Here is a 24237-nt window from a genome sequence, read left to right as displayed (position 1 = left end):
CTCAAACCCATACCAGTGCCCTCCGAACCACCAGCAATTCCTCATGCACAGCTGGGCTCCACAGAATAGTGGGACAGAGCAGAAGAGGAAACCACAGCTGCAGGTGAATTACACACGCAAGTAAAGGAAGAAACTGGCCAACATTCATCCCAAAAACAAAAAAGCAATTAAAAACAGCTTGCTTGCAGCTTGCAGCTGACATGTAGAAAACTTGTGCAAACAGCAGTTATGTACTGGAGAAAAGATGGCTCATTGTCACCCCAGCGCAACTAAGTCAGAGGTCAAAAGAAGCCTGTGAAGCTTAAGCGAACACCAGTTAAAATGAACAGGAAAACATTCAAGCTGAAGACATTTCCAGTTTCAGTGAAGTTTAAAAGAGCTGGAAATGTGTGGCACTTATACATTTGAGCTGCACTAAATGCTGACAGCAAGAAAGTATACAATATATTCCTGTTTATTAAATTATTTATTCATGAACTCGTACTTGCACATTAGAACTGACCAGTTTTTCTGTTATAGTTACATCATTGACCTGTTTGGTTGTAAGAATGTAACTGCCAATTAGTTTCTCAGTTCAGCTACCTGTCTTGCCTCAGCAGTAAGGTACAAATCCAATGTTGCAGATTTCAATGCTAAGTTTGATGTTGAATGGGGTGTTGTTGTCCAATCACTAAAATTAGTGCAATGCAAAAGAAATGATCAAAATGATAAACAGACAATTTTGAGAGAGGTACAAGACAGACCACTAAGGAAATGCATTTCATGTTCAATTGTTAATAGCACTACATACATTTATAAAGACCACCATTGATTATAATTTAACCATTTTGTGAAAAACTGCAAACCCATGGCAGAGCTGCCCCCGGTTACTGTACAGACTATATGATTATCCTTAGGCAACTCCCTACCAAGCATTAGTCCTCCAAGTCATATATTGAAAAAAAGTAGACTACATTGCAACACCCTATTTACAGTATATTGTTTATATCACACAGGCAGTAGACAGGGAATATTCAGGAGTCGTTAGTGCAAGGCATGAGAATCAAAGACTGACCGATTTTCTTAACATCACAATTTTAAAGACAGCTGGAGTGTTTTGAACAAACCTGTGTTTTTTTTTTCCTCCTCATTAAAGACAATAATTAAGAACCCTTTGCGGGCTATGATGGGACCTTCCTAGTACAGCGGATTGGGGTTGTGAAACTGAACGGCGAGCGGGTTTCCCGGGTGTTATTCTCATCGTGGCCGCCCTGAACCTTCATCTAGTCACCGGCTGCTGAGAACCCCGAGAGAGCCATCAGGCGGTTCAGAGGCGGCGCGGAAACGTGCATCTCTGCCAAAGCCTTCTGCGAATGGACTCGGCCAGCCACTGAGGGGAGGAATGCTTTGTGCTAATGAGGGTCCTTGCACACAGTAGTCACTGCATCAATACTGTAAACCATTGCACAAGGCTGCTAGAGCAGCTAGAGCCAGGCATTGCCCAGGGACCTAGACGAGCGTGAACACTTTGCTCTAGCACTACTACAGATTTTGTGGGAAATAATGAATACATTTTCTTTTTTAAAAACAAAAAAAACTTAAGATCCATGTCCATAATTAACACCTCTTTCACTCCCTTGCTGATAACTTAGCATAGCAAGCAGAGAGGAGATGGGAGGCCACTCTCTTCAAAGCATCAGTTCCACAAAGTAAAAAAAAAAAAAAAAAAAAAAAAAAAAGGAAAATTCTTTCACTCACTTTGTTAGTTTTTACCACTGAAAAAAGTTTTAAAATTTATGGTTTAGGCCTTGTAGTGATACATGCATCCAGAATTCTGAAGTACTTAAAAAAAGACAACAAAAAATAAAGAAGAAATTGTATTAGAAATGAAGCTATACAGAGTCTTTAGCTATGCCAGGGGGTGAGGTTGGGAAGAAGAGCCCCTGGTCCGGATGTTATCCAGAGTTAGGAAGTGAGGTGTGTTTTTTTTTTTTTTTTGGAGGGGGGGGGGGGGGGGGGGGTTGGAGGTGGAGGGGAAGGGGGGGTTAGTTACTACAGCAGGGGCCCTTGGTGGGCTGGGCTGTTTCAGTGAGGTCCACGCCCCTGGTCCGTCCGCTGGTCCCTCCAGTTGCCTGGGGCTCATTTTTGGGCAATCTCTTTGCTGAAAGAAAAAAAAAAAGACATTAGATTTAGTTTTTATCTGTGGATGGTTTCTAAGAAGAACAAGTGAACTTTTCACACTTTTGTTCACACATTTACAGGGCTATCCCAAAGGTCCATAATAACTTTTGGAAGGTTTGGTGTTCATTGCCAGCAAAGCCATTTTCAAGCATAATGTCTGGACCATTAACAGTATCATACAAACTACTGTCAGAAGCATTAAGAAAAAAAAATATACTTAAGATAAAACACATTAAAATGCAACTGTTCATTAAAAATTTAGTAATTGCACTGGTAGACGTCAGAAAAAATAAAACAGCACCAGCACCTTTATTATGAAATTATCCCAAATGAAAACAAGACACTTTCAGATTTACTGTATTCTGATCATCTACAGCCTCCCTGTGGCAACTAAGCTTCATTACCTAGCTGGCAACTCCCATTTGTGCTTGGCTATGACATGACATGCATTTTATCAGTAACCTTGCATTACACAGACAGAAGACAAGCGAGTAATACTTGGCTTGCTACTGGTTAAAACCTAATGAAATTGCACATAACCCTACAAAATGAAGCTGCTTTATAGTGGCTCTATTAACTGTACTACCCATGTCTTAGCCATTACCTGAGGAATCCTTATTCAGGAAACCAATATTACCTAACTATATCTTGAAATCCTATCGTGACATATTGCAAACTTTACTAAGCCAACTGAGGATATAAACACACAACAGCCATTTTATTTGAGAAAAGCTTGAACGCCATTACCTAAGCAGACTGAAACAAAATGAAAACGTCATATCAAAATGAACTCAACAGAAACAATCACACAATCTCATTGTGTGCACAGAATGCAATACTCAGCACATTACAAAAAGGTAATTTAAATGTCATGCTCCACTAAACTAACAAAGTAGGACATTTAGGTATCTGAGGTATGTGATATTGCCTATATATATAGGCCAATCTATGAATGTGAAATATGGACTACTGGCTACTTAATTGAAAGTGAACAGTTATAATGTGTAATTTAAGCAACCTTTGAATACTGATAAGGCTCTCCACCAAAATACTATTTGAAGGTCTGAAGCTTTTGGCTTGACTAATGCTAAATTATACTGAAACACTGACACTATGTTGCTGTGAAGAACAAAATAAATACCAATCTCCATGAATATTTCGTTGACATTCATTGAAGTCTTTGCTGACGTTTCCATAAACAGCAAACTGTTGTCATCCGCATACGACTGTGCGTCCTACGAAAATACAGGAAAAAAGGCGTTATGAACTGTGTTACACAGACTAACACAATTAACTAATTACAGTGCTTTCCAGAATGACACAATGACTACAGATATTTCGGCATAACCTAGCAAGCCTAAATATCAAAAATGAGTGCTCATGGACAGTATTAATCTCCTCTTTAGAATTTATGAGTGTAATAAAAAAAGACAAACCTGAAAGTCAACTGCTCTCTTGTTAGCAAGGTCAGCCTTATTCCCAGCCAATGCTATTACAATATTAGGACTTGCTTGTCTCTGAAGCTCTTTAACCCAGTTTTTTGCCCGTGCAAATGATTCCTGGAACACAAGAAAGGATTACATCCCTAAAACAAAGTAAACAGCTGAAAAGAGGCAGAGACTGTGATTGTGCTTGGCCTCAAACTCAACAAGTAAACATACATTCACAAACGTATGTACATATGCTGTTATCAGTCTACTCTAAACAGCTGGACAGATAAATATGCATGCTACTGTATTACTAACGTTAGTGTGCCTGAAGTTAGTGCATGGTAAGTAAAAAGCACTCCTGACCAAAGAAAATTCTAAAAATTCCATATTGAATTAAATCATTTCAAAATGATCTTGTTTGTTCAGATGCTCTCCACAGTTTGCTCCACAACCTGGGAATGTCCAATGCCAAGGCCAGTCAATCAATTCTGAGGGTCAAGGAACCACACGAGTGCCCTCTGGAGCACATGAAGATTTTTCAATCTGAAAGCCACCCATCTACCCAGTTGAAGTGCTGGACAAAATAGAGCATCAGGTGCCATCACAGACTGACTATCCCGGCCTGACTGTCCGTGGCAGCTGCGAGTACACAATGAGATGGGTCACCCACCCAGCCAGACTCAAACCAGGCCACACACACATCCTGGCATAATGCACCATAACTGGGGACACCACTAGCTAGCACAGGCATTAGCCATGTACTACTGTAAACTACCAACACATGGCTTCAAATTTCAACAAGTCCATTCTTTTCACACACTAACTGAAAGTACAAATCTCCAATAGGAGATGAGATGAGCTCACTTGACAGAGGCTCCACCCAATTCCCTCAACAAAGTTCTTACTAAAGATCTAGTTGAGACTCCAGGTTGTGATATAACCAGAAAGGATTGTTACACATGAATCCTGCTAAACAGGGATACATGTAATCTTATTTAATATGAGCAATTATGGGTTTCTGCTTCTGAAATCAGCTCAAAACTGCACAGATAAGCCTGAGTGTCTGCAAGGAGGGTGTAGCTCGACGCAGCCGTCCTCTCGATGTTTGTGTTCCACTGCTCAAGTTGACTTTGCGCATGACGTAACCTTGACTCACTTCGTTTGTGATGTCGTACACCACGATGGCGGCCTGCGCACCTCTGTAGTACATGGGTGCGAGACTGTGGTAGCGCTCCTGTCCGGCCGTGTCCCAGATCTCAAACTTCACTGTTGTGTCGTCCAGACACACGGTCTGAGTGAGGAAGGCAGCTGGGTTGGACAGAGACAGAAACCAATGTAAAAAGTGTCCACAGTCAAATAAATCACACAATCACTTGTATCCCTGAATAAGGCTCTTCCCCACATACTGCTTCACTAAAGGCCTTGCAATAACTATAATAGGACAGCATGTCATCCAAGTTAAGAGCGCATACTAAGGAAAACATTAATGAAGCAGTCAAGATACCTCCTATTGTGCTCTCCTGGAACTCATGGAACTGGCCCTTTACGAATCGGAGCACGAGACTGGACTTCCCCACAGCCGACTCCCCTAAGAGCACCAGTTTGAACTGGCAGATCTTGTTGCCAGCATTAGGTCCGTTGGGTCTTGTAGCTCCTCCCCGGCTTGCCATGACCTGAACCCCAGTCTCCTGCTCTGGATGTGAAGAAGCGCTTCTTAACCGGTCACTCCCAGAACTGCAGAGGAGCACAGATGAACAACAAAGAACATTTGAGAATGTCATACTTGTACACTGGCAGTACCTGAAAATATCTTCAATCAAATTAAACAAGGAGCGTACTTAGACAATGAAAACATGACTAGTAAATTCACCCCCATAAAACAGCTTTAACCAACCCTGTTCCCGGAGATCTACCATCCGGTATGTTTTCATTTTAACCCTAATTTGGTGCACTACTAATTCTACTAATTAGCTGCACATCGAGATCTCAAGCTGTTAGATGAGGTATGAAGAGTGAAAACCTACATGATGGTAAATTAGCAGGAACATGGTTTAGCAGACCTAATTTACACTCTGACATTTTAGCTACATTCCTTGACAAGCAGATGAATGACAGCTAAAGACTGCTCTTGTGCCCCCCAATCTCCCATATGAAACGATGTACTGTGATCTAATCTACGAGTGAACTAGTGTTGGTGTACACAGCCAATTAGCTCATGTAGCCAGGATTCTTAGTGGAATCAAAAACTTACACACCAGACCACGAGGACCATAATAGCCCAACCTTGATGTAGACAGACACTAATGATGAAGTTGTGCAACAACACAGCATGTAGGCTACGTCAGCCCTTCCTGATACATGATGGTAGAGAGAAGCCCCATACATATACAGTAGGCTTAAAGCAATGCACTGAGGTAGGCCCCTTTAATAGAGCCTTCAGTCTGGGTCCTAAATCCACATTTCACCTGCTTACATGCTTTCTTGTTTAAACACAAAATACAGATACACCAAACAGCAAACTCACCAAGTTTATAAGAACTTCCTTCATTGCTAAATACTCTGTTAGCTAGGAACATGTGCCTTTAATGACACACTGAACACACAGCCTTGTTTTATTTACAGCTACACTGGCTTCACGCACATCAGAAGTGCCATAGCTCATCTGATTTTGCTGTGAAAAAGGGAAGACTTCAGAATCAGCATTTAAGTTACTGCACTGACTGGTCAGCACACGTACTAATCAAAGAATGCATCTTATAGCCCCAATCTTAAGCAATCTGTAGCAGTATACCACACAGGCCTACAGATAACATGCACAATACAGAAAGATACAATAAATAAGAACAATGGCTTAAAAAAAATATTAAAAGAAAATTGCAAAAACATGCATCATGGGCCTCCTAATTATATACTGCATAACCTCTCACTAAAAGGAATGACTGCATTTTAAAAGCAGTAGGCGGTCATAGCAGTTTTAAATAACACATTGGAAAATCTAGGCCTACATTTTTCAGAGTCCCTGTGAAAATGTAGAAACCCCCCCCCCCCTCCAATACAACAGCCTGCTGACAATAATATTCCATTTTAACATCTGACATTACAATTATCAAACCAAAATGATTCAATTTATAAATGTAGCCATAATCTGTGGCATAAATCTGTAGTAATGGGACAAAAATGTCCACATTTACCTCTAGAAAGTATAAAGTAATATGTAGCCTTACACCATGGCATCAAGTTTCATACTAATGCATGACAGGTAGTCTTGGGTGGTGAACCATTTTGGTACATCAGCGTGTTTACTGAGGTATTCCTTTTTATAAGAATTTGTATACACAATCACTTTATCCAATATTCAGTGTATACAACAATGGTGACATGCATGCAATGCATGCATACAATATGTTTCAGGTAGCTAGCTACAATTTCCCCTTAGCAGCCATAGAGTTAATTCATTGATTAACTGCTTTGATCATATTAAATGAATCCACACCAGTTCCGGGGACTAGCCGCAGACACACAAATGATTACTCCAGCAACACAGACATCTTAAGAAAAACCCACATGTTTATTTAAAACATGTTTATTTGCACTTTATTACAGCAACAATAAATAAATAAATAAATAAATAACATTTAGCAAAGCTATATTGAAATCCTGAACTGTATTTTAACACCACCTAACAGAGGATTTACCGCACTGATGCTGCTAAGTGCTTGCCCTGTCACACAAATGAATCTCACAGAACAAAGCTGAAGCAAGCCTTCCGATCAAATACAGATTACATGTATATGCCATCGACAGGCTAAATAAATCAAGACTACAAACAAATTATTTCAAGCAGATGCAAAAACTCCCTAGGTGATACGCATTTTGTGAGTATAATTAGTCATTTAATTTAAAGCGCACATTCCAGTATGTGCTCAAAATATATGAAAAACACATCCATGACAATGTAATGAACGTTAGCTACCAAACTAACGATACTAACAGCGACTGCGAACTCAAGTACCCCAGCCATCTCTGGGGAAATAAAGGAAACCTAAGCCTACCTGGTGTACTAACCTTCCTGGCAGCCTATTTGTAGTTGTACTACCTTATACATTGTCGTTGTAGCAAAAGCATATAAGGTCACAGCAATCGTATCAACTGTCAGCTACGTTAACGTTGGTAGACCGACTGCACTTCGTAAACCGAATAGTGATTTGGTTTAGTTAGTCAACTTAGTCATTTAGGATGGACACTGACAGGTTTACTTAACATTAGCCATCTCGCTAATTTTCCAAATTCACGAGATAACGTAATTATTCTGATCAGACGTAGGGCAAACTTGCAGGGTAAAATAGCTGTCAGGCAAGCTAGTTTCTGCCAGTGTCAACTGTCGGGTGTTTGAAAAAGTGAGGACTATATATCGATCTAGTATCAACCAAGAGAAAAGTTAGCCAGCAAGAACACACCATGGGCGTAGTTCGCTAACCTAGCTAACGTTAAAACCTAACGTTAGCTAGCTACTTTCATGTGTATGTAGCTGACGTTATCAGTAGCCGGTCAGGACACTTGAGCTACCAAGCAGTCTAGCGAGTCAACATAACTAAATTCTCGAGAAACTACAGCTTACTCCTTAGCTAATGAAAAACCGTTAATGCTACCCCATCCCTTTTCATTTTGTTTCGTCTAAAATGCCGAAGGATGACGCCATTTTGGAAACACAAGCTAGTTAGCAACTGATGTTTATGTTTCAATAGCTGTCATTGTCTAGCTTTAAAAGTTATAGAGAAATAAAAACCATCCAATAGGGTAACACAATAGCTAGCTAACGCGAGAAATAGTCCGCACAGACTAGCCAGCATTGATTAATCGGGTATTGATAGCTATACCCAACTATTATAACGTTTGTAGCTACCCAACTAGCCTTGGTTTGCTAGATAGCTATCAATTCACAACGTTAACGAAAATCTAGCTATCAACATTAAATTGAATATGAAAGTAAATAATTGCACACAGAGCTAGGCTTGTCATCACAAACTAAATAAATATGAACTAACACGGATCTGGAACTGGCATACACGTCTCTTTACGAGTATGGCCTATTTAGCTAAAGGTAGCTAACTTCGGTATCAACCAGCCAACGTCGTACACGGGTGAATCGCAGACATTAGCTTAGTAACTTTGCTCAGCATTGACTATTTAGTTAGCAATTGTTACCTGATGGCTAGGAAAATAACGGTGCCCACGTGTATCGTCTGAAAGCCTCTTTGATCGAAATATTTGTGATACACAAGTAAATAATTGAATCGGCCCAGGTCCGGTCTCCACCTTTCCTTTTTTCTCGCAACTTCCCCTTTTTTAGAACCAAAACACACTCACTCAAGCAAGCATTTCCGCCCCTCTTGCCACGTCAGACGCAACTTGTGCTTGCCACGCAGAGGAGTTCCTGTTCTTCTTGCTCTTCGGTTTGTTTCACTTGGTTATTAAACAGAAAAGTACATACCGACGCCTACTGCCATGGAGTAAGATGCAGAGGTGCGAATGATTCAGATGTATTGCTCCCTGATTGCTCCAAGTCCCGATTCAGTAATCCACATGCAACGAACTCCTATAACTCCCTGTTTTTCCAAAGCCATTCCACCTATCAACACTCGCCAGATCCATACATTTCAAGGAAAAGACACTTTACATAGACCTCAAATGAAGTGCATTTATGCATTAATTCCATTATGCCCTCCCCCCTCCTTCCACAGTTGCCAGGTAGAAAGAACACCATACCTATGCACACGTATTTAGAGTCTAGACTATCCGATTACGGCGTTTCACAGTAGAGGGGCGACATGCGGTTTCCTAGCGCTAGTTGCCAAGTGACGGAGCATAAACACTGTGCGAAGTTTATTTTTTTTGGTAATCAAACTGTACTTGGAGTATGCTACGGGGACAAGACAAACCGAGACAGATTTGAATTCAGTAGCGGGAACTTGAACATTTGACCTGCCAAGAAAAATGACTCTGTTTGAGGGGAAATATATCGACAGATGCCCTAATTTAAGAACGGTAATGCCTACTACTCAACACTTCAAGTTAGCTAGCACTTATCACTTATAGTTTGACTGTCTGATTTTGAACGTCCACTGGTGAGTTAAGAGTGCTGAGGTAAATTCTATGCTCTTTGGGCATTGCAAACTGTCACTTAAACGAGTGTTTAAAAAAAGAAAAAGTAGCCTAATTTATTTCATTTTTAAAAAATCTGGAATATGCCTTTATAATTTAGGTTTAGGCTTTATGCAAATGCACCTTTCTATTTTAGGATGTTGCTGTTTTTACATCTTATTATACTTGACTTGTGTGTGAAACCGCTTTTTGTCTCTGTCTGTCTGTCCATCTAATCACGTATTGTCACCAACACAAACACTCTATGTTACTGTAATTCCCATTGCATGATGTATTCTTCCATTTCAGAATCCTTTGACCAAATCCCACCCCCATTTCTCTCTTTCCCCTCTAATCCTGATTGATGAGAAGCACTCCACTCCATTATAGTTTCCAATGGTCAGCTACCAAGCAGTATAGTGGTTCTCCCCATGTGCTAAAAGGCATTCGCCTATTTTTTCTCCAACTCTCAGGCTGGTAAACTCATACCAATTGGAGACAGAGCTGAGACTTGCTTACAGGAGACCACTCCAAGGGTGAGTACAATTGTGGCGCAGATTCAGCTGAATGCCAGATTCAACAGAATGCAGTGGTTACATTACTAGCAAACATCGAAGGTACCTTCTTGGTGGTTAGAAAGTATTTGAGCAACCTATAACTTGTACCTTTATGTCAATTGTTTCTGTTCTTTTTGCATGCTAGGAATGCTTAGCTTTTTCACCTTGTGAAATATTTTGCTTTTTTTTTTTTGTTAAAGGTAATCTCGGGCTGCTGTCTTTCAAAACAAAATGGGCTGAAGTGTAGTTTTTCTTATCATCCTTATCATTTGCATCTAACTGCAGCATTAGAAACATTTAGTTTAGTAACCTGTATGTTTAGTTTGTTTGTTTCATGAATAATTTCAGTGTCTTTACAAGATGACACAAAAGCCCTTTCCAGCAAGTCTCTGACTGGCACCCTGTTTTACAGCCTATCACCCCACCAGTGGTTAAGAAGTTCCTCAGCAGTTCACGGCCAGGACTTGGGGTCGTCCGCATTTTTCATGGGAAAGCCAATGACCCTGATATTGCCAGCACACGGTTCCATGGGAAGAGGACCAAGCCACCTGTAGCTGTGAGTTCTTGGCAACCATGACCGAGTGACTGTGCCACTGCACTATCGACTGGCGAGAGCTGATGTCACCTGACCTTGTGATTGCAAGGTGTGATTGGCATGTATGAAGAGTGAGGTGGCTGGATTAATCACTGCTCATTGAGCCCCATTCTGAATTTTACACAGTCAGCGGCTGTTTACATGCAAAAATAAACCTACATAATTGAGTTTACACACTTAAATAATTGAAGCCACTCAAGTGAAAATGAAGAGGAGATGGTGGCCATTGTGGTTTAATGAAGTGGAAACCGTGATAGAAAGCATATCCGGGAAGGAATTTGAAAGATCCATTTTCTTGGATTAGCAATCTAATCTTTATGAGTAATTGATTTCATTAAGTGTACGGCTTGTCTGAAGTATAAAGCTCATGAAACCATAGTTCATCTACAATAAACATTCCATTTACACATTATCTTTGTCAGTTTAATGGAACTGACAGCAATAAATCCTACAGATGTGTGGATAACCATGTGTGTCACATTATAAAAATGGCAGCTCTGTGGTTTTCTTGCAAGGTACTTAACCTTACAATGGTAAATGTATATGGAGTTGTGTAAATGCACAACACATAAAATACAAGCTATTTAATTTTCTTTGGATAAATAATTCATTGTTTGTGTAATATTTATTAAACCAAATATATTATGTGAACGTTCTCATCAACCAAGAAAGTAAATAGTACATTAAAACATACACCCTGCATAGTGCTTAAGTACAGTGGAATTTTAACATTGATGTGAGATGTGCCTCTGTCAGCTTTGCATCTTTTTTTGAATGGCAAATATTAGGCTATAGGTAAACAACAACAAAAAATGTATTAAATAGCACAACTGAACATTGAATAAAGTTGTGAGACATAAAGAAAGGATGTTAGACAAAACAGATCCGTGTCTATTGAGCTGTACTGCTGAAATGTTCTTGAAAGAAATTGGAAGAAAAATCATAATTGAATCGGCAATAAAATCAGCAAAAAAGCCCTTGAAGGTTTCTTTAAACTTTCACTCATTCTTTCTTGCATGCTGACTGTCTCACTTGCTGTCTCACTGCCTATCCTTTCCCCACTCCTGATGCAGAAAAGTGAAAATATTTTTGAAGTGTCACATCTTAAGTCCAGTTTTCTGAACACAGTTTGTTATCTTGCCTTCTTACTTACACTGATTGATTAAACTAAGCCCTGAGCCATGTAAACAAAGCTATTCGCTTAGCAAACCATGAGTGTTCTGAGGCATTGTTTTGTCTCACAGTTGGGATTGTATTAATTTAATAAGCTTGTTAGTGTTTTCTTTAACTCTCCAGGGAAGAAGTGTTATAATGAATAAGTGCTGTGAAAATGGGGTATACCTGTCTGAAGTCCTGTTGCGATCCCACAGGGAGGGTTAGTAATCAACCCAGTGCCAAAAACCCTATATCAGCAGAAGCTTCGTCAACTACAAGAAGCTGGCTATTTCACCAATAAGAAAGCTCCACTGGGGAGGTCACATGACCAGAGTCCAGGTCTGCCAGAGGGGTTGAATATTCTCACAACCACATTTGGTTTGAAGTACCTGAAAGGTGAGCTCATAGAAAAGTGTTGCCCAAGTTTGGTTTTGAGTTACAAACATTCGACACGTGCACACACCACAATCGCAGACAGAGACACATTCATGCACACACAGATGCACATGCACACACACACACACACACACACGTTAATCGTGTTGAACATGTTCAACATTTTTTTTTGGCTGGACAGGATTGACTGCTGGTGAGATGGTCAACCCCCCAAAGACAGCAGAGCAGGTGGAGAAAGAGAGCCAGGAGGGGCATCAGCTATATATCCGGTCTCATGATTCATACTTTGTGGGTGAGCATGTAACAGTGGCTTTAATTGGTATGATTCTGCTTAGAACTGTCAGAGGTGTCTTTGGGCATGATATAGTTTCATGTTATTATAGGACTTTCTGTTGTGCCCTTCTTAAAGGCACCATGAATCCTGAACAAGGCTTCACAAATCATTGGTGAACTGAAGGATAATGCATGTAGTGCTATCTGTAAATATAGTTAGTGCTATATTCAACATTTAATATTATTTGATATTATTTATTTATTTGCTTTTATCTTCATGTACAAGCTGCTCTTTAAGTAAAGTAACTTACAGTTGTACCTCATACAAATGACTTAACCTGCATTTATGTTTCTGTACTTTTGGCGAGGAAATATGCTTAGTAAATACGCATATAGTACAAAGTACTAAGGTTAATAGGGCTGCAATGGAAAGAGTACGGTTAGGAGTTCCTATTTGTGGCACTTTAGGGGAACCTATCAAAAGAAATTACAAGTGGAGTCAGTACGTGAAGGAAAGCCGGTTCGGAGTTGCCACCCCCCACGCCAACGATGGAAAGGCCGTCGCCAAGTCCCTCCACTGGACGTAAGAGCTGCATGAGCGAGCCTTCTGATTCATCATGCCATATCTGCTAATAAAGATAGATAAAAATGTTTTCAATGTTAATGTATGCAACTATAGTGTAGTCTCTGTAGAAAATTAGTAATGCCTTGAAATTCAAAATCATGCCTTGTCATTTGTCATGCCTTGAATTGAAATTCTCCCTGTGTGAAAATCTTGTTTTATTCACTTGTGAGTGTGAAGAACAGCACATTGTAAATCATGAAAATTTTCATGTTTATGGTAATGGCACGTAATTGTAAGGTTTTTTTTCTGTAAATGCTATCCTAATGTGTGCATTACTTCTGCATTGACCACCTTTCTTTTATTTCTCATCAGTCAGTTATTCATTTCAATTGATCAATGACCTGAGAAAGTAATTTGGCCACACTGTCTATCTTCTGTTGATTAGTTAAAAATGTTTTCTTATTTATGCCACTGGAGTCATATGTGAGCCATCAGCAGTAGGAAGCTGTGCTGTGCACTACAGGGCTGTGGATCTGTCAATCACCCTACCTCTCTTCACCTCTTCACAGAAATTACACTTGCACACTGGATTCCAAGCGCAATGACAACTTCAAAGAGAGGTTCCAGCCGCAGGTTGGAAAAGCGCTTGACCCGTAAGTTGGCTTCTGCAGTGAAAACAGCATTGTCGTGTTGATCAATGCCTTCGATTACATACTGAACAAGCCAAATAACTGCCAACTCCACCCCCCCCCCCCGCCCAAAAAAATGAAATTGAATAAAATACAAAACCTCTAAATGTGTTGTGACTCCAGTACCACACATTTAGAATAACGTCCTTGCTGTCCTGTCTTGTTTGCAGTATTGTGGATACACTCAATGTTCCAGCAGATCACACATTTGGAATCGTGATGCCTTCTCAAAACTTTGGTAAGTAACCCTCCTCCTTCATTTGGACCAAGCGCTTGCTTACATGTTCCAAAATGGGGAGGAAAATGGTAACAAAGGTAAATTGTAATTTGTCAATAACTATTGTTCTTCCTCTTTCAGAAAAAATAAATATATACATGTGTGAAATTTCCTTTGTTGTTTTGCGCACTCTGCATGGTGAAGATTACACATGAGCAATACATTTAGAGTTTTTATTCAGTAGGGGGAGCTCCAACACAGAAATGCCAACTATATCACTTTGCTTGGGGTTTTAGAGAAATTGGCATTTCAACAATTCTGCTATTCTTTCACTTTTCTTGCATGCTATTGTTATATCTCTGTCACTGTTGCATTTCAATACATAATGTTTACAATAATATAAATGAACAGAAATACAGTGTAATGTCTATTACATTTGTCCTGTCTTGCTGGCCTCAATTTGTGGAAATAAATGTTACATGTTGCAAATTTCTTTCACTTCCCTTAAAAAAATGAATAACAACATCTAATACCACACGTCAATCTCGCAAGGTGTGGGTGACCTCCTGGACTGCAGTTCTCCGGAACAGTCGTTGAAAGGGACTGAAAAAGAGCGAGCCCTTGTCAGTGCGGTTCAAGAGCACCTGAAGAAGGCCAACTTCCAAAACTTCAACTCCCTGCTGCAGGCATTCAGGCACTATGACAAGGTAACGTACAACAGGTATACGGTTCTACACACCTACATTCATACATCCATAATCTTTCACACCTGTTGTCCTACTATAAAAAAGAGCAGGAGAAAAATATGAGCCAGCCACTGCATGGTGTTTTTTTGGGTGTGCAGAAAGGACAAGGATGGATTGATAAGGAGGACCTGCAGACTGTTTGTTGGCAGCTTAACCTGGTCCCCAGTGCCCCAGTCCTGGACAGCCTGATGGAGTGTTGTGATGTCAATAAGGATGGGCGGATTGACTTCCTGGAATTTGCCAACTTCCTCAACTGGAAGGGCAAGATGCCCATCAACACACTAGAGCAGCGGATTCTCACTGGAGGTCAATAATAGCACATGGCAACTGTTCAAAGGGCTTTGGTGAGGTGTCCTATTCTTTAGTACACAGTCAAAGGTTGTAGTGACTCAAAGGACTTCCCTCTCTTTTTTTCTTTGATTTCGGACCCTGCTTTTCAGTGTGTAAACCTAGCTCTGCCCTTGCACATGTGCAAAGAGTCAAAATTCAGGAACCTGATGAGCAGGACCTGCCGGGGGCATCAAAAGCATTGGTCCGGCCTGAGGATCTGGAGCCGATCCAAGCGGGCGGCACCCTGAAGACTCCCAAAACGCTGGCCCGGCCCAAAACAGTCCCGCCCAGCTTCGTAACATCGTCCTCCCTCATCGGAGCTGGTGTGGGCGGCTCTTCCACTGCCAGTGAGTCAACCAATGATGCGCATTTATGCTTAATAATACAAAATCATGGTACAAAGAACTGCATCAGAATGTGTTTTCGAAAATTATGTTTCAGATATTTCCCCTGCGATATATTTTTTTTAATACTACCACCTTTATGCCTATTAAAAATGGTGTATTCAAGAGAAATATCATTGATTCATCATAGTAGCAAAGAAGAAGTTTAATTTCACGTGTTAACCTCATCTCTGTTGTTTATTTCATACTTTGAAGGTAATACAGTTATGCAGCTGTCAATAGAACTACTGCAGTTGGTTGCTAACTTGTTTTCCTCATTGCCGTTGAGGCAAGCGCACACAGAATCTCTTACTGACTGTATTATATTTCCCTCGACCCTCTTGCAGACTACCGTAGGTTTGGGATCCCCACGGTGCGCACTGATTTGCCCACCCCGCTCCTCAAGCGCACCGGCGACAGGACAAACTACGGCGATGAGTCGACAGCGCGTGACCTGCTGCATCCGACGCTGTTCTCCCTCAGGGGAGTCCACGAAGAGCACCTTTTCACACCCCGCCCCAAAGAGGAGGTGAGTATCCCACAAATGAAACCTTGCCTATTATTCACTCTCCTGTTCCACGTAGGAATCGGTCTGCGTGCATTTCTTCTCTCCCAGAACGGAATCCATTTCTTAACTCCTGTAACGAAAAAGGACAGTGAACATCTATGAAACATGGTGGCGGGGATGTTATGATTTGGGAATGCATGACTGCCACAGGTATCGGCTCACGTGTCGTCTTTGATGATGTAACTGCTGATGGCAGCAACAGAATGAATTCTGATGTGTACAGAGGCATCTTACAGTATCTGCTCAAGTGCAAGCAAATGCCTCCAAACTCGTTGGACAGTGCTTCATACTGCAGCAATGATCTCAAACATACTGCTGAAACAACGAAGGGTTGAGGTAGTATTTCTAACTCAAAAACAGAAAAATTCTCGCCTGGCCAAGTCATTCACCCTATCGGAATCCAATCGAATGCTCGTTTCATATGCTGAAGAGAACACGTAGGGCAACCAACCCTTGAAACATGGCGGAGCTGCAGTAGAGCCTGACAGAGCATCACCAGAGAAGATAATCAGCACCTGGTGATGTCTATGGGTCACAGACTTCAAGCAGTCATTGCATGCAAAGGATATGCGACAAAGTACGAAAGTACTGACTACTTTTATTTACATAACATTAATACGTTCTGTGTGTATAACGTCCTACTTCTTTCAGTAGTCAGTCCAATAATTGTCTTCCTGCCCCAGAAAGGAACCAATCTATGAAGCCTTTAAACGCACCTCCCGTTATGCAAAGTTCAGCAATTCAGTAACTATCACAAACTATCGTGAAATAGACCCTAGGGTATCCAGCAAGTATTCTGGATACTCCTTCTTGTTGGTTTTTGTTCTGAACTGTGGATCCCAACACAAATCTATGACATAAGGACTTGAGCTAAAACCAATAGATATGTTGAGGGTATGATATAGGATACATGCAAGGTGCCAGAATATTCAGGCTGGCATCTTTTTTGGAAAACACTTTGAACTCAGTGTATAAAAATTGCCGCATAAATGAAGACATGAAGAAAGAGGGATCTGGCCCTCATACCCCCAGTTCCATCTTCCCTCTTTGTTTCAGATTTCAAGGATATTCCGTAATGTGGGTGTGGACGTATCTCAGGATGTGTTTGAGGAGGCGTGGAAGCTGGCATCCCTGAAACACCATACGGGGGAAGTGTGTGTGGAGACCTTCCGGAATGTTCTGATGGAAATACAGGCAAATTAAATATGGCTCACTGTTGTATTATATGGCAACAGATAATTAGAAAATCACTTATTTAAAGTAAAGCATTTTAAGTTTCTTATTTTTAGAGAGCGATAAACAAGCCTACACTCTGTATTTATACTGCAAAATCACCATAGGGTTGATAAGAATTTCAGGCAGTTTCCCTGAAAACATTGCTGTCCTTACTTTGTCCAAAATGACTAAATTAACTCTTCAAAATGGAAGATCTGTTATATTGTGTAAACACGATCAGTCTCTTTTCTATTTACATTGTATTTCAGATGAGCTGTGTCACTCAGCATATAAATTTAAATTGTCATCAATGCCATTGACCGGCTTCTAAATAATAAAGCAGTGACATAATTGTGTTTGAAAAAGTGAGTGATTTTTTCTGGTCTGAACACTCATGCCACAACATAATATGGGTTTTTTTTTTTTTTTACTTTCCAGAAGCCCACTTAATATTACAAATGGGCTCTATGTTGGTAATGGTGCTCATCAAGGGCATAAGCTTGGCCCCATAGCTGCAGTTTCAAGCCCTAGCTATGTCATTAACTCACTATTACTGGAACCTTGCAGCAGTGAGATATATTGTGATTGCCCTTCAAACCCACATAAGGTGTACGGTAGGATAAGATCTTTCTTGGCTTTCTTCATTGAAAGATATGCCTCTCATCCTGTTGATGCTAGCTCTTCAGGAGTACTGGGGGACCTGTACACAGTAACATGTCCAGCGTTAATTAAACTATTAACAGATAACATTTGGTTCCACTCTGGAATGTGGGCCAAATGTTCTCTGTTGAATTAACACTGGACTTTTTACGGTGTTGTATGTTCAGTAGTCAGCAGTTAGTGATTTAAAATGAGTAAAAATGTTTTGTTGTGAGTGTTCATTTGGTCTATTTTTTTTTTTAAGAAATGATCTCTGGCTGCAGTGGCGATATATGGGTGTATGCAGAAGTTGGAAGTAGCAGTGTGCTCCTAATCCTTTGGTAATGGAGTGATGATTGGCCTTGGTCCATGAGGACCATAGTCCTGCAGTCTTTAAATGGTTATCAAACAGTTGAAAATTCAAACAGAAGCAATTCAGTTTCCCATTTCCCATCTGTATTTTATAGAGAATGCATTTAAACAAGTGTTAGACTTTGTTTTGCTCATTTCTAACGAATCCTTACAACAGCCAGGATTGTTGTTTAACAAAAAATGTAACTTGGATACCAGTCTGCTAGCTAATATTTGCTTCAGGCTAAACTCAGAGCAGTGGGTGAGGTAAGGATTTATTTTTACACCATTGATGACTTTGAGCAGCCTGTCAAGTCATCAATGATGACTTGAGCACAAGTCCTCTTGTGATAGGATGGATTCATATTACCTCTCTGCTGCAGTGATATGCACAGTCATGAAGTTACCCATTTGTTTTGATCACACATTCCCCAAAGAGGATTATACTTTCTGCACTTCTAAATGAGTTGATTTGGGTCTGTAGCCAGTCAGTGTTCTCACTCAAAATCTGGGCAAATATTCAAGTGAAAATCTTATGGCTTGATTCCAGACTGCCCTCTGTTTATTAGACTGAAAGACTAATGTTAACCAGCAGATTGTCATGCAGTCCAAAAAAAAACATAAACATATGTGGTAGGGTGGGCGTGGTTTTGCGTTGGCTGCAGAGAGAGAGGGGGCGGGGCGGCTCTCGGAACTCTGCGCCACAGCTGTTGGGGTTTATTAATCAGCACGGAGGGTTAATTGTGTGATTGATTGACAATGTGCTGATTACCTCGACAGTGAGCCTGGACGTTTAAAACCTGCTCGACAGAGAGAGAAGCGGGTGAACGGGAGAAGGAAGGAGAGCTGACGGGCTGTCAGCAGCGAATTGAGAAACAAACCCTTGGTTATTGTGTATTGTAACCAGAAAGCCGCGTGGCGGCCGAAAATAAAAACAAGACGCAGTCGCGTCCGGAAAGAATTAACGTGTCTGTCTCCTCTCTCAAACGAGCGGTAGCACTCGACTTGCTACAGTGGTGGCCCGTACGGGGAGTGGCAGAAAGAGAGAGAGAGAGAGAAGGTCAAAATGGACCCAAACCGGAGCGAGGCGGCGCAGCCTCTCGTAGCGCTGGCGCGGATGCTGGAGGGGATGGCCCAAATGCAGGAGAGGCAGGCGGCCGTACACGCAGAGCAGATGGAGGCTCTGCGTGCACAAGCCTCCCTCCAGACCCAGGCGCTGCGACAGCTGGCTGCCGCCGGGGAAACCAGCTCCCGGGACCCGCCGTCCCGATCCCCTCTCCGGATCCACATACCCAAGATGACAGCCGATGATGACATCCAGGCATTTGTGGAGAGTTTTGAGGTGGCAGCGGAGGCGTGCCAGTGGCCCCACGAGGAGTGGGTTGTACACCTCCTGCCCCTTTTAACTGGGGAAGCCCAACAGGCGGCGCATGGTCTGCCGCCCGGAGCCCGGGCGGATTACAAGACGGTGAAGAGGGCGATACTGGACCGACTGGGCTGCAGCCCGGAGGATTATCGGCGCCGGTTCCGGACGGCGAAACTGGGGGCGGAGGACCGTCCCTTCGCATACGCCCAAAGGCTAACCCACATGGCCCGGCGTTGGCTACAACCGGAGATCCGGTCCGCGGGGGGCGTAGTGGAGCAGGTCGTACTGGAACAGTTCCTGGAAGGGTTGCCGGAGGGAACGGCGAATTGGGTGCGCTGCCATCGCCCGACCAACTTAGAGGGGGCGGTTACCCTGGCGGAAGACCACCTCGTGCTATACCCCAGCGTCCAGCAGCAAGCACGGCCGGAACCGGCGCCCAGGAGGAGACCCCCTCCTCGTACTGGCCCCTCCCCTGTCCCCAGGGCTCTGCCCCCTCCCTTTCCTCAAACTAATCCCCCCTTTTTTCCGATTCCCTCTCCAGGTCCAGGCTCAGTGGCGGGGGGCTCCGGCTCGCAGAGGGCGCCTCAGACGCTCGGACCGGGGTGTTGGCGGTGCGGGCAGCTGGGTCACCTGCGCCGCGATTGTCCACTTATGGAAGTGGGGCAGGTGGTCCGGGTGGTCGGGCCGCCCACTTCCGCTCCCGATCAGGAGGGAGCGTACTGCATCCCGGTAAGGGTGCAAGGGAGTGAACACCGGGCGCTGTTGGATTCGGGGGCTATGCAGTCCCTGATCCAGCAAAACCTGGTTCGAACCGAGGCATTGGTAAAGGCACCCTGGGTTTCCATTCGGTGTGTGCATGGAGATGTGCACAAGTATCCGGTAGTACCCGTGGAAATTTGTTACCAGGGAAAAACGCATATTGTGAAGGCTGCGGTTAGCTCCTGGCTTGCGCATCCCCTAATCTTGGGTACTGATTGGGCGGGGTTTAGGGAGATTTCTAGAAACATGCTGGGGTTGCGATCACGACCGATAGGGAAGTGTGACGTGTGTGCTGTTGACGGTGGTGACGCAGGGCCGTCCGACACGGCCGGGGCGGGGAGGGACCCAGGCGAGCCTCTGGTTGAGACTCCCCGGGGTCCTGTATTCCAACCCGCGGAGGATTTCCCACTCGAGCAGTCTCGGGACGACACCTTACGCTTTGCCTATGACCAAGTGATGCGGATTGATGGTCAGCAGGTGCGCCCCGATGCAGTACTCTCTCACCCTTATTTTTCTATTATTAGGGACAGGTTGTATCGAGTGTGTCGTGACGCTCAGACCGGTGAAGAAACGACCCAGTTGTTGGTACCCAGAAACCGCCGGGAAATGGTTTTCCAGGCGGCTCATTACAACCCCATGGCGGGACACTTAGGGTATGATAAGTCACTACACCGAATAATGGCTCGGTTTTACTGGCCGGGCATTTGGGCGGACGTACGTCGGTGGTGTGCGTCCTGTCCCGAATGTCAATTAGTGAACCCCCCGGCCACCCCAAAAGCGCCTTTGCGCCCACTACCCTTAATAGAGGTCCCCTTTGACCGAATTGCTATGGACCTCATCGGGCCATTTGAACGGAGCACCCAGGGATACCGTTTCGTGTTGGTCTTGGTGGATTATGCGACCCGGTATCCCGAAGCAGTGCCGTTGCGCAATATTTCAGCTAAGAGTGTTGCACAAGCTCTGTTTCAAATTATCTCCCGGGTCGGAATCCCGAAAGAGATTCTGACTGATCAGGGCACTTCGTTTATGTCACGTACACTAAATGAGCTATACGGATTACTGGGCGTCCGCTCTATTAGAACCAGTGTATACCATCCCCAAACAGATGGGCTTGTGGAGCGGTTTAATAGAACTCTGAAGTCCATGATTCGAAAGTTCATTCACGACGATAGCCGAAATTGGGATAAGTGGTTAGTCCCTCTATTATTTGCAGTGCGGGAGGTTCCCCAGGCCTCCACGGGATTTTCTCCCTTTGAACTGTTATTCGGTAGAAAACCTCGGGGAATATTGGACCTAGTTAAAGAAAGCTGGGAGGACGGTCCAAGCCCCAGCAAAAATGAGTTACAATACGTTATGGACCTGCGAGCAAAACTCCATACACTGGGTCGGTTGTCACGGGAGAATTTGCTCGAGGCTCAGGAACGTCAGCAGAGGCACTACAATAGAGGGACGAAACTACGACAATTCTCGCCGGGAGATAAAGTCCTGGTATTACTTCCAACCTCCAGTACAAAATTACTCGCCAAGTGGCAAGGGCCCTTCGTGGTCACACGACGAGTTGGGGAGGTTGACTATGAGGTGGAGCGTGCTGATAGAGAGGGAGCGAAACAGATTTATCACCTCAATTTATTAAAAGCCTGGAAAGAGGTGGTGGCTGTTTCTCTGGTAACGGTGGATCAGGAGAGGGACGAGCTGGGGCCGGAGGTAGTAAATTCAATCAATCAGACCCCACCCCTTTCAGATAGCCACCTCTCGCCAAGTCAGAGAGCAGACCTTGCCATGTTGCAAAAACGGTTTGCGGATGTGTTTTCTCCCCTACCAGGACGCACGAACCTCATACACCACCATATCGACACCCCCCCGGGAGTAACGGTACGTTCCCGCCCCTATAGACTGCCGGAGCACAAAAAGAAATTGGTGCAGGCAGAAATAAAGGCCATGCTGGAGTTGGGTGTAATAGAGGAGTCCCACAGTGCCTGGAATAGCCCCATCGTGCTGGTAAGTAAGCCGGATGGTTCTATTCGGTTCTGTGTGGATTATAGGAAAGTGAATGCTGTGTCACATTTTGATGCCTATCCTATGCCTAGGGTCGACGAACTCCTGGATCGGCTGGGCACGGCTCGGTTTTTCTCGACACTGGATCTGACTAAGGGCTATTGGCAGATTCCCTTGTCTGCAAAGTCCAAAGAGAAATCGGCTTTCTCCGCTCCGGACGGTTTGTACCAATTCCGAACACTTCCGTTTGGGTTATTCGGGGCCCCAGCCACCTTCCAGCGCCTGATGGATCGGCTGCTGCGTCCGCATGCTGCGTATGCTGCTGCCTATCTGGATGATGTTATCATCCACAGTAGCAGCTGGGCACAGCATATGCGGCATGTGGGGGCGGTGCTCGAGTCCTTGAGGCAGGCGGGGCTCACGGCTAACCCAAAGAAGTGTGCGATTGGCCGAGCGGAGGTACGGTATTTGGGGTACCACTTGGGAAGTGGACAGGTGCGACCTCTGGTGGATAAAACCGCGGCAATTGCGACCTGTCCACGACCCAAGACGAAAAAAGAGGTAAGGAGGTTCTTGGGGTTGGCCGGCTACTATAGGCGGTTTATTCCGGCGTTTTCACAGCTGACCAGCCCCTTGACTGATTTAACTCGCAAAGGTGCCTCAGATCCGGTCCAGTGGACGGAGCCGTGCCAGCGAGCGTTTGAGAGGGTAAAGGAAGCCCTCTGCGGGGAGCCGCTCTTGTTCACCCCTAATTTCTCTCTTCCTTTTATCCTGCAGACCGACGCATCGGACAGAGGGCTGGGGGCTGTTTTGACCCAGCAGGTGGAGGGAGTCGACCGCCCGGTGCTGTACCTCAGCCGTAAACTATCCCAGCGGGAGGCGAGGTACAGCACGGTAGAAAAGGAGTGCCTCGCCATCCGGTGGGCGGTCGGGTCCCTGCGCTACTACCTGCTGGGTCGCCCATTCACCCTCTGTTCGGACCACGCTCCCCTCCAATGGCTCCACCGCATGAAGGATACCAACCCGCGAATCACCCGGTGGTATCTGGCTCTACAGCCCTTTAATTTTAAGGTGGTTCATAGGCCGGGGGCGCAGATGGTGGTGGCGGACTTCCTCTCTCGCCCCGAAGGGGGTGGGGGGGGGGGGGGGGGTCGGTCATCGGCCGGATAGCTCCCCGGCCTAAGTCGGGCGGTGGGGGTATGTGGTAGGGTGGGCGTGGTTTTGCGTTGGCTGCAGAGAGAGAGGGGGCGGGGCGGCTCTCGGAACTCTGCGCCACAGCTGTTGGGGTTTATTAATCAGCACGGAGGGTTAATTGTGTGATTGATTGACAATGTGCTGATTACCTCGACAGTGAGCCTGGACGTTTAAAACCTGCTCGACAGAGAGAGAAGCGGGTGAACGGGAGAAGGAAGGAGAGCTGACGGGCTGTCAGCAGCGAATTGAGAAACAAACCCTTGGTTATTGTGTATTGTAACCAGAAAGCCGCGTGGCGGCCGAAAATAAAAACAAGACGCAGTCGCGTCCGGAAAGAATTAACGTGTCTGTCTCCTCTCTCAAACGAGCGGTAGCACTCGACTTGCTACAACATATTTTAAGGATCAAATGGAAAATAGCCAAAATGCCACTATAACTTTTAATAATTAGCTGGAAAGAAAGCATCACCAAGTTCCATGGTGTCTTACTACTGCTATGATTTAATATAGTGAT

General features: G+C 43.9%; 3 protein-coding genes across 4 annotated transcripts; 2 read left to right on the top strand and 1 right to left on the bottom strand.

Annotated features, from left to right (window-relative positions):
* Positions 1-438: 438 nt before the first annotated feature.
* On the bottom strand, positions 439-9101 carry rab5ab (RAB5A, member RAS oncogene family, b). Of its 2 annotated transcripts, none has more exons than XM_035380508.1 (6): positions 8958-9101; positions 5095-5324; positions 4747-4898; positions 3597-3719; positions 3302-3395; positions 439-2140 (listed from the first exon to the last, which is right to left on the bottom strand). In XM_035380508.1, exons 2-6 carry the CDS (start codon positions 5258-5260, stop codon positions 2025-2027), a joined length of 651 nt encoding a protein of 216 aa, XP_035236399.1. In that variant the 5' UTR covers positions 5261-5324; positions 8958-9101; the 3' UTR covers positions 439-2024. The 2 variants fall into 2 exon arrangements, with proteins under 2 accessions (XP_035236399.1, XP_035236410.1); XM_035380519.1 differs by lacking the exon at positions 8958-9101 and adding an exon at positions 8796-8951.
* Positions 9102-9351: 250 nt separating this feature from the next.
* Positions 9352-17771, top strand: efhb (EF-hand domain family, member B). The gene is made up of 13 exons (XM_035380495.1): positions 9352-9635; positions 10205-10267; positions 10701-10844; positions 12254-12434; positions 12616-12726; positions 13176-13290; positions 13842-13925; positions 14132-14199; positions 14731-14885; positions 15023-15230; positions 15365-15601; positions 15985-16166; positions 17262-17771. Exons 1-13 carry the CDS (start codon positions 9585-9587, stop codon positions 17406-17408), a joined length of 1746 nt encoding a protein of 581 aa, XP_035236386.1. The 5' UTR covers positions 9352-9584; the 3' UTR covers positions 17409-17771.
* Positions 17772-19179: 1408 nt separating this feature from the next.
* Positions 19180-24004, top strand: LOC118229360. Its single transcript, XM_035421305.1, has 3 exons — positions 19180-20505; positions 23308-23650; positions 23913-24004. Exons 1-3 carry the CDS (start codon positions 19477-19479, stop codon positions 24002-24004), a joined length of 1464 nt encoding a protein of 487 aa, XP_035277196.1. The 5' UTR covers positions 19180-19476.
* Positions 24005-24237: the final 233 nt, after the last annotated feature.

Source organism: Anguilla anguilla, chromosome 1 (assembly GCF_013347855.1).
Source record: "Anguilla anguilla isolate fAngAng1 chromosome 1, fAngAng1.pri, whole genome shotgun sequence".
Lineage (NCBI taxonomy): Eukaryota > Metazoa > Chordata > Actinopteri > Anguilliformes > Anguillidae > Anguilla > Anguilla anguilla.
The sequence above is the reverse complement of the archived record's forward strand: the minus strand, read 5'-3'. Positions and strand labels throughout refer to the sequence as shown.

Excerpts from the sequence above, each read along its gene's own strand:
- rab5ab (XM_035380508.1), bottom strand. The coding sequence starts at position 5,260 with ATGGCAAGCCGGGGAGGAGCTACAAGACCCAACGGACCTAATGCTGGC. Across the intron at positions 4,899-5,094 it reads CCAGGAGAGCACAATAGGAG|CTGCCTTCCTCACTCAGACC; the intron begins GTATCTTGACTG and ends TGTCCAACCCAG. Across the intron at positions 2,141-3,301 it reads CGAAATATTCATGGAGATTG|CAAAGAGATTGCCCAAAAAT; the intron begins GTATTTATTTTG and ends TTTTTCTTTCAG.
- LOC118229360 (XM_035421305.1), top strand. The coding sequence starts at position 19,477 with ATGGACCCAAACCGGAGCGAGGCGGCGCAGCCTCTCGTAGCGCTGGCG. Across the intron at positions 20,506-23,307 it reads AGGGAGCGTACTGCATCCCG|ACCGACGCATCGGACAGAGG; the intron begins GTAAGGGTGCAA and ends TTTATCCTGCAG. Across the intron at positions 23,651-23,912 it reads GGTGGCGGACTTCCTCTCTC|AGAGAGAAGCGGGTGAACGG; the intron begins GCCCCGAAGGGG and ends CCTGCTCGACAG.
- efhb (XM_035380495.1), top strand. The coding sequence starts at position 9,585 with ATGACTCTGTTTGAGGGGAAATATATCGACAGATGCCCTAATTTAAGA. Across the intron at positions 13,291-13,841 it reads GCCAAGTCCCTCCACTGGAC|AAATTACACTTGCACACTGG; the intron begins GTAAGAGCTGCA and ends ACCTCTTCACAG. Across the intron at positions 16,167-17,261 it reads CACCCCGCCCCAAAGAGGAG|ATTTCAAGGATATTCCGTAA; the intron begins GTGAGTATCCCA and ends TCTTTGTTTCAG.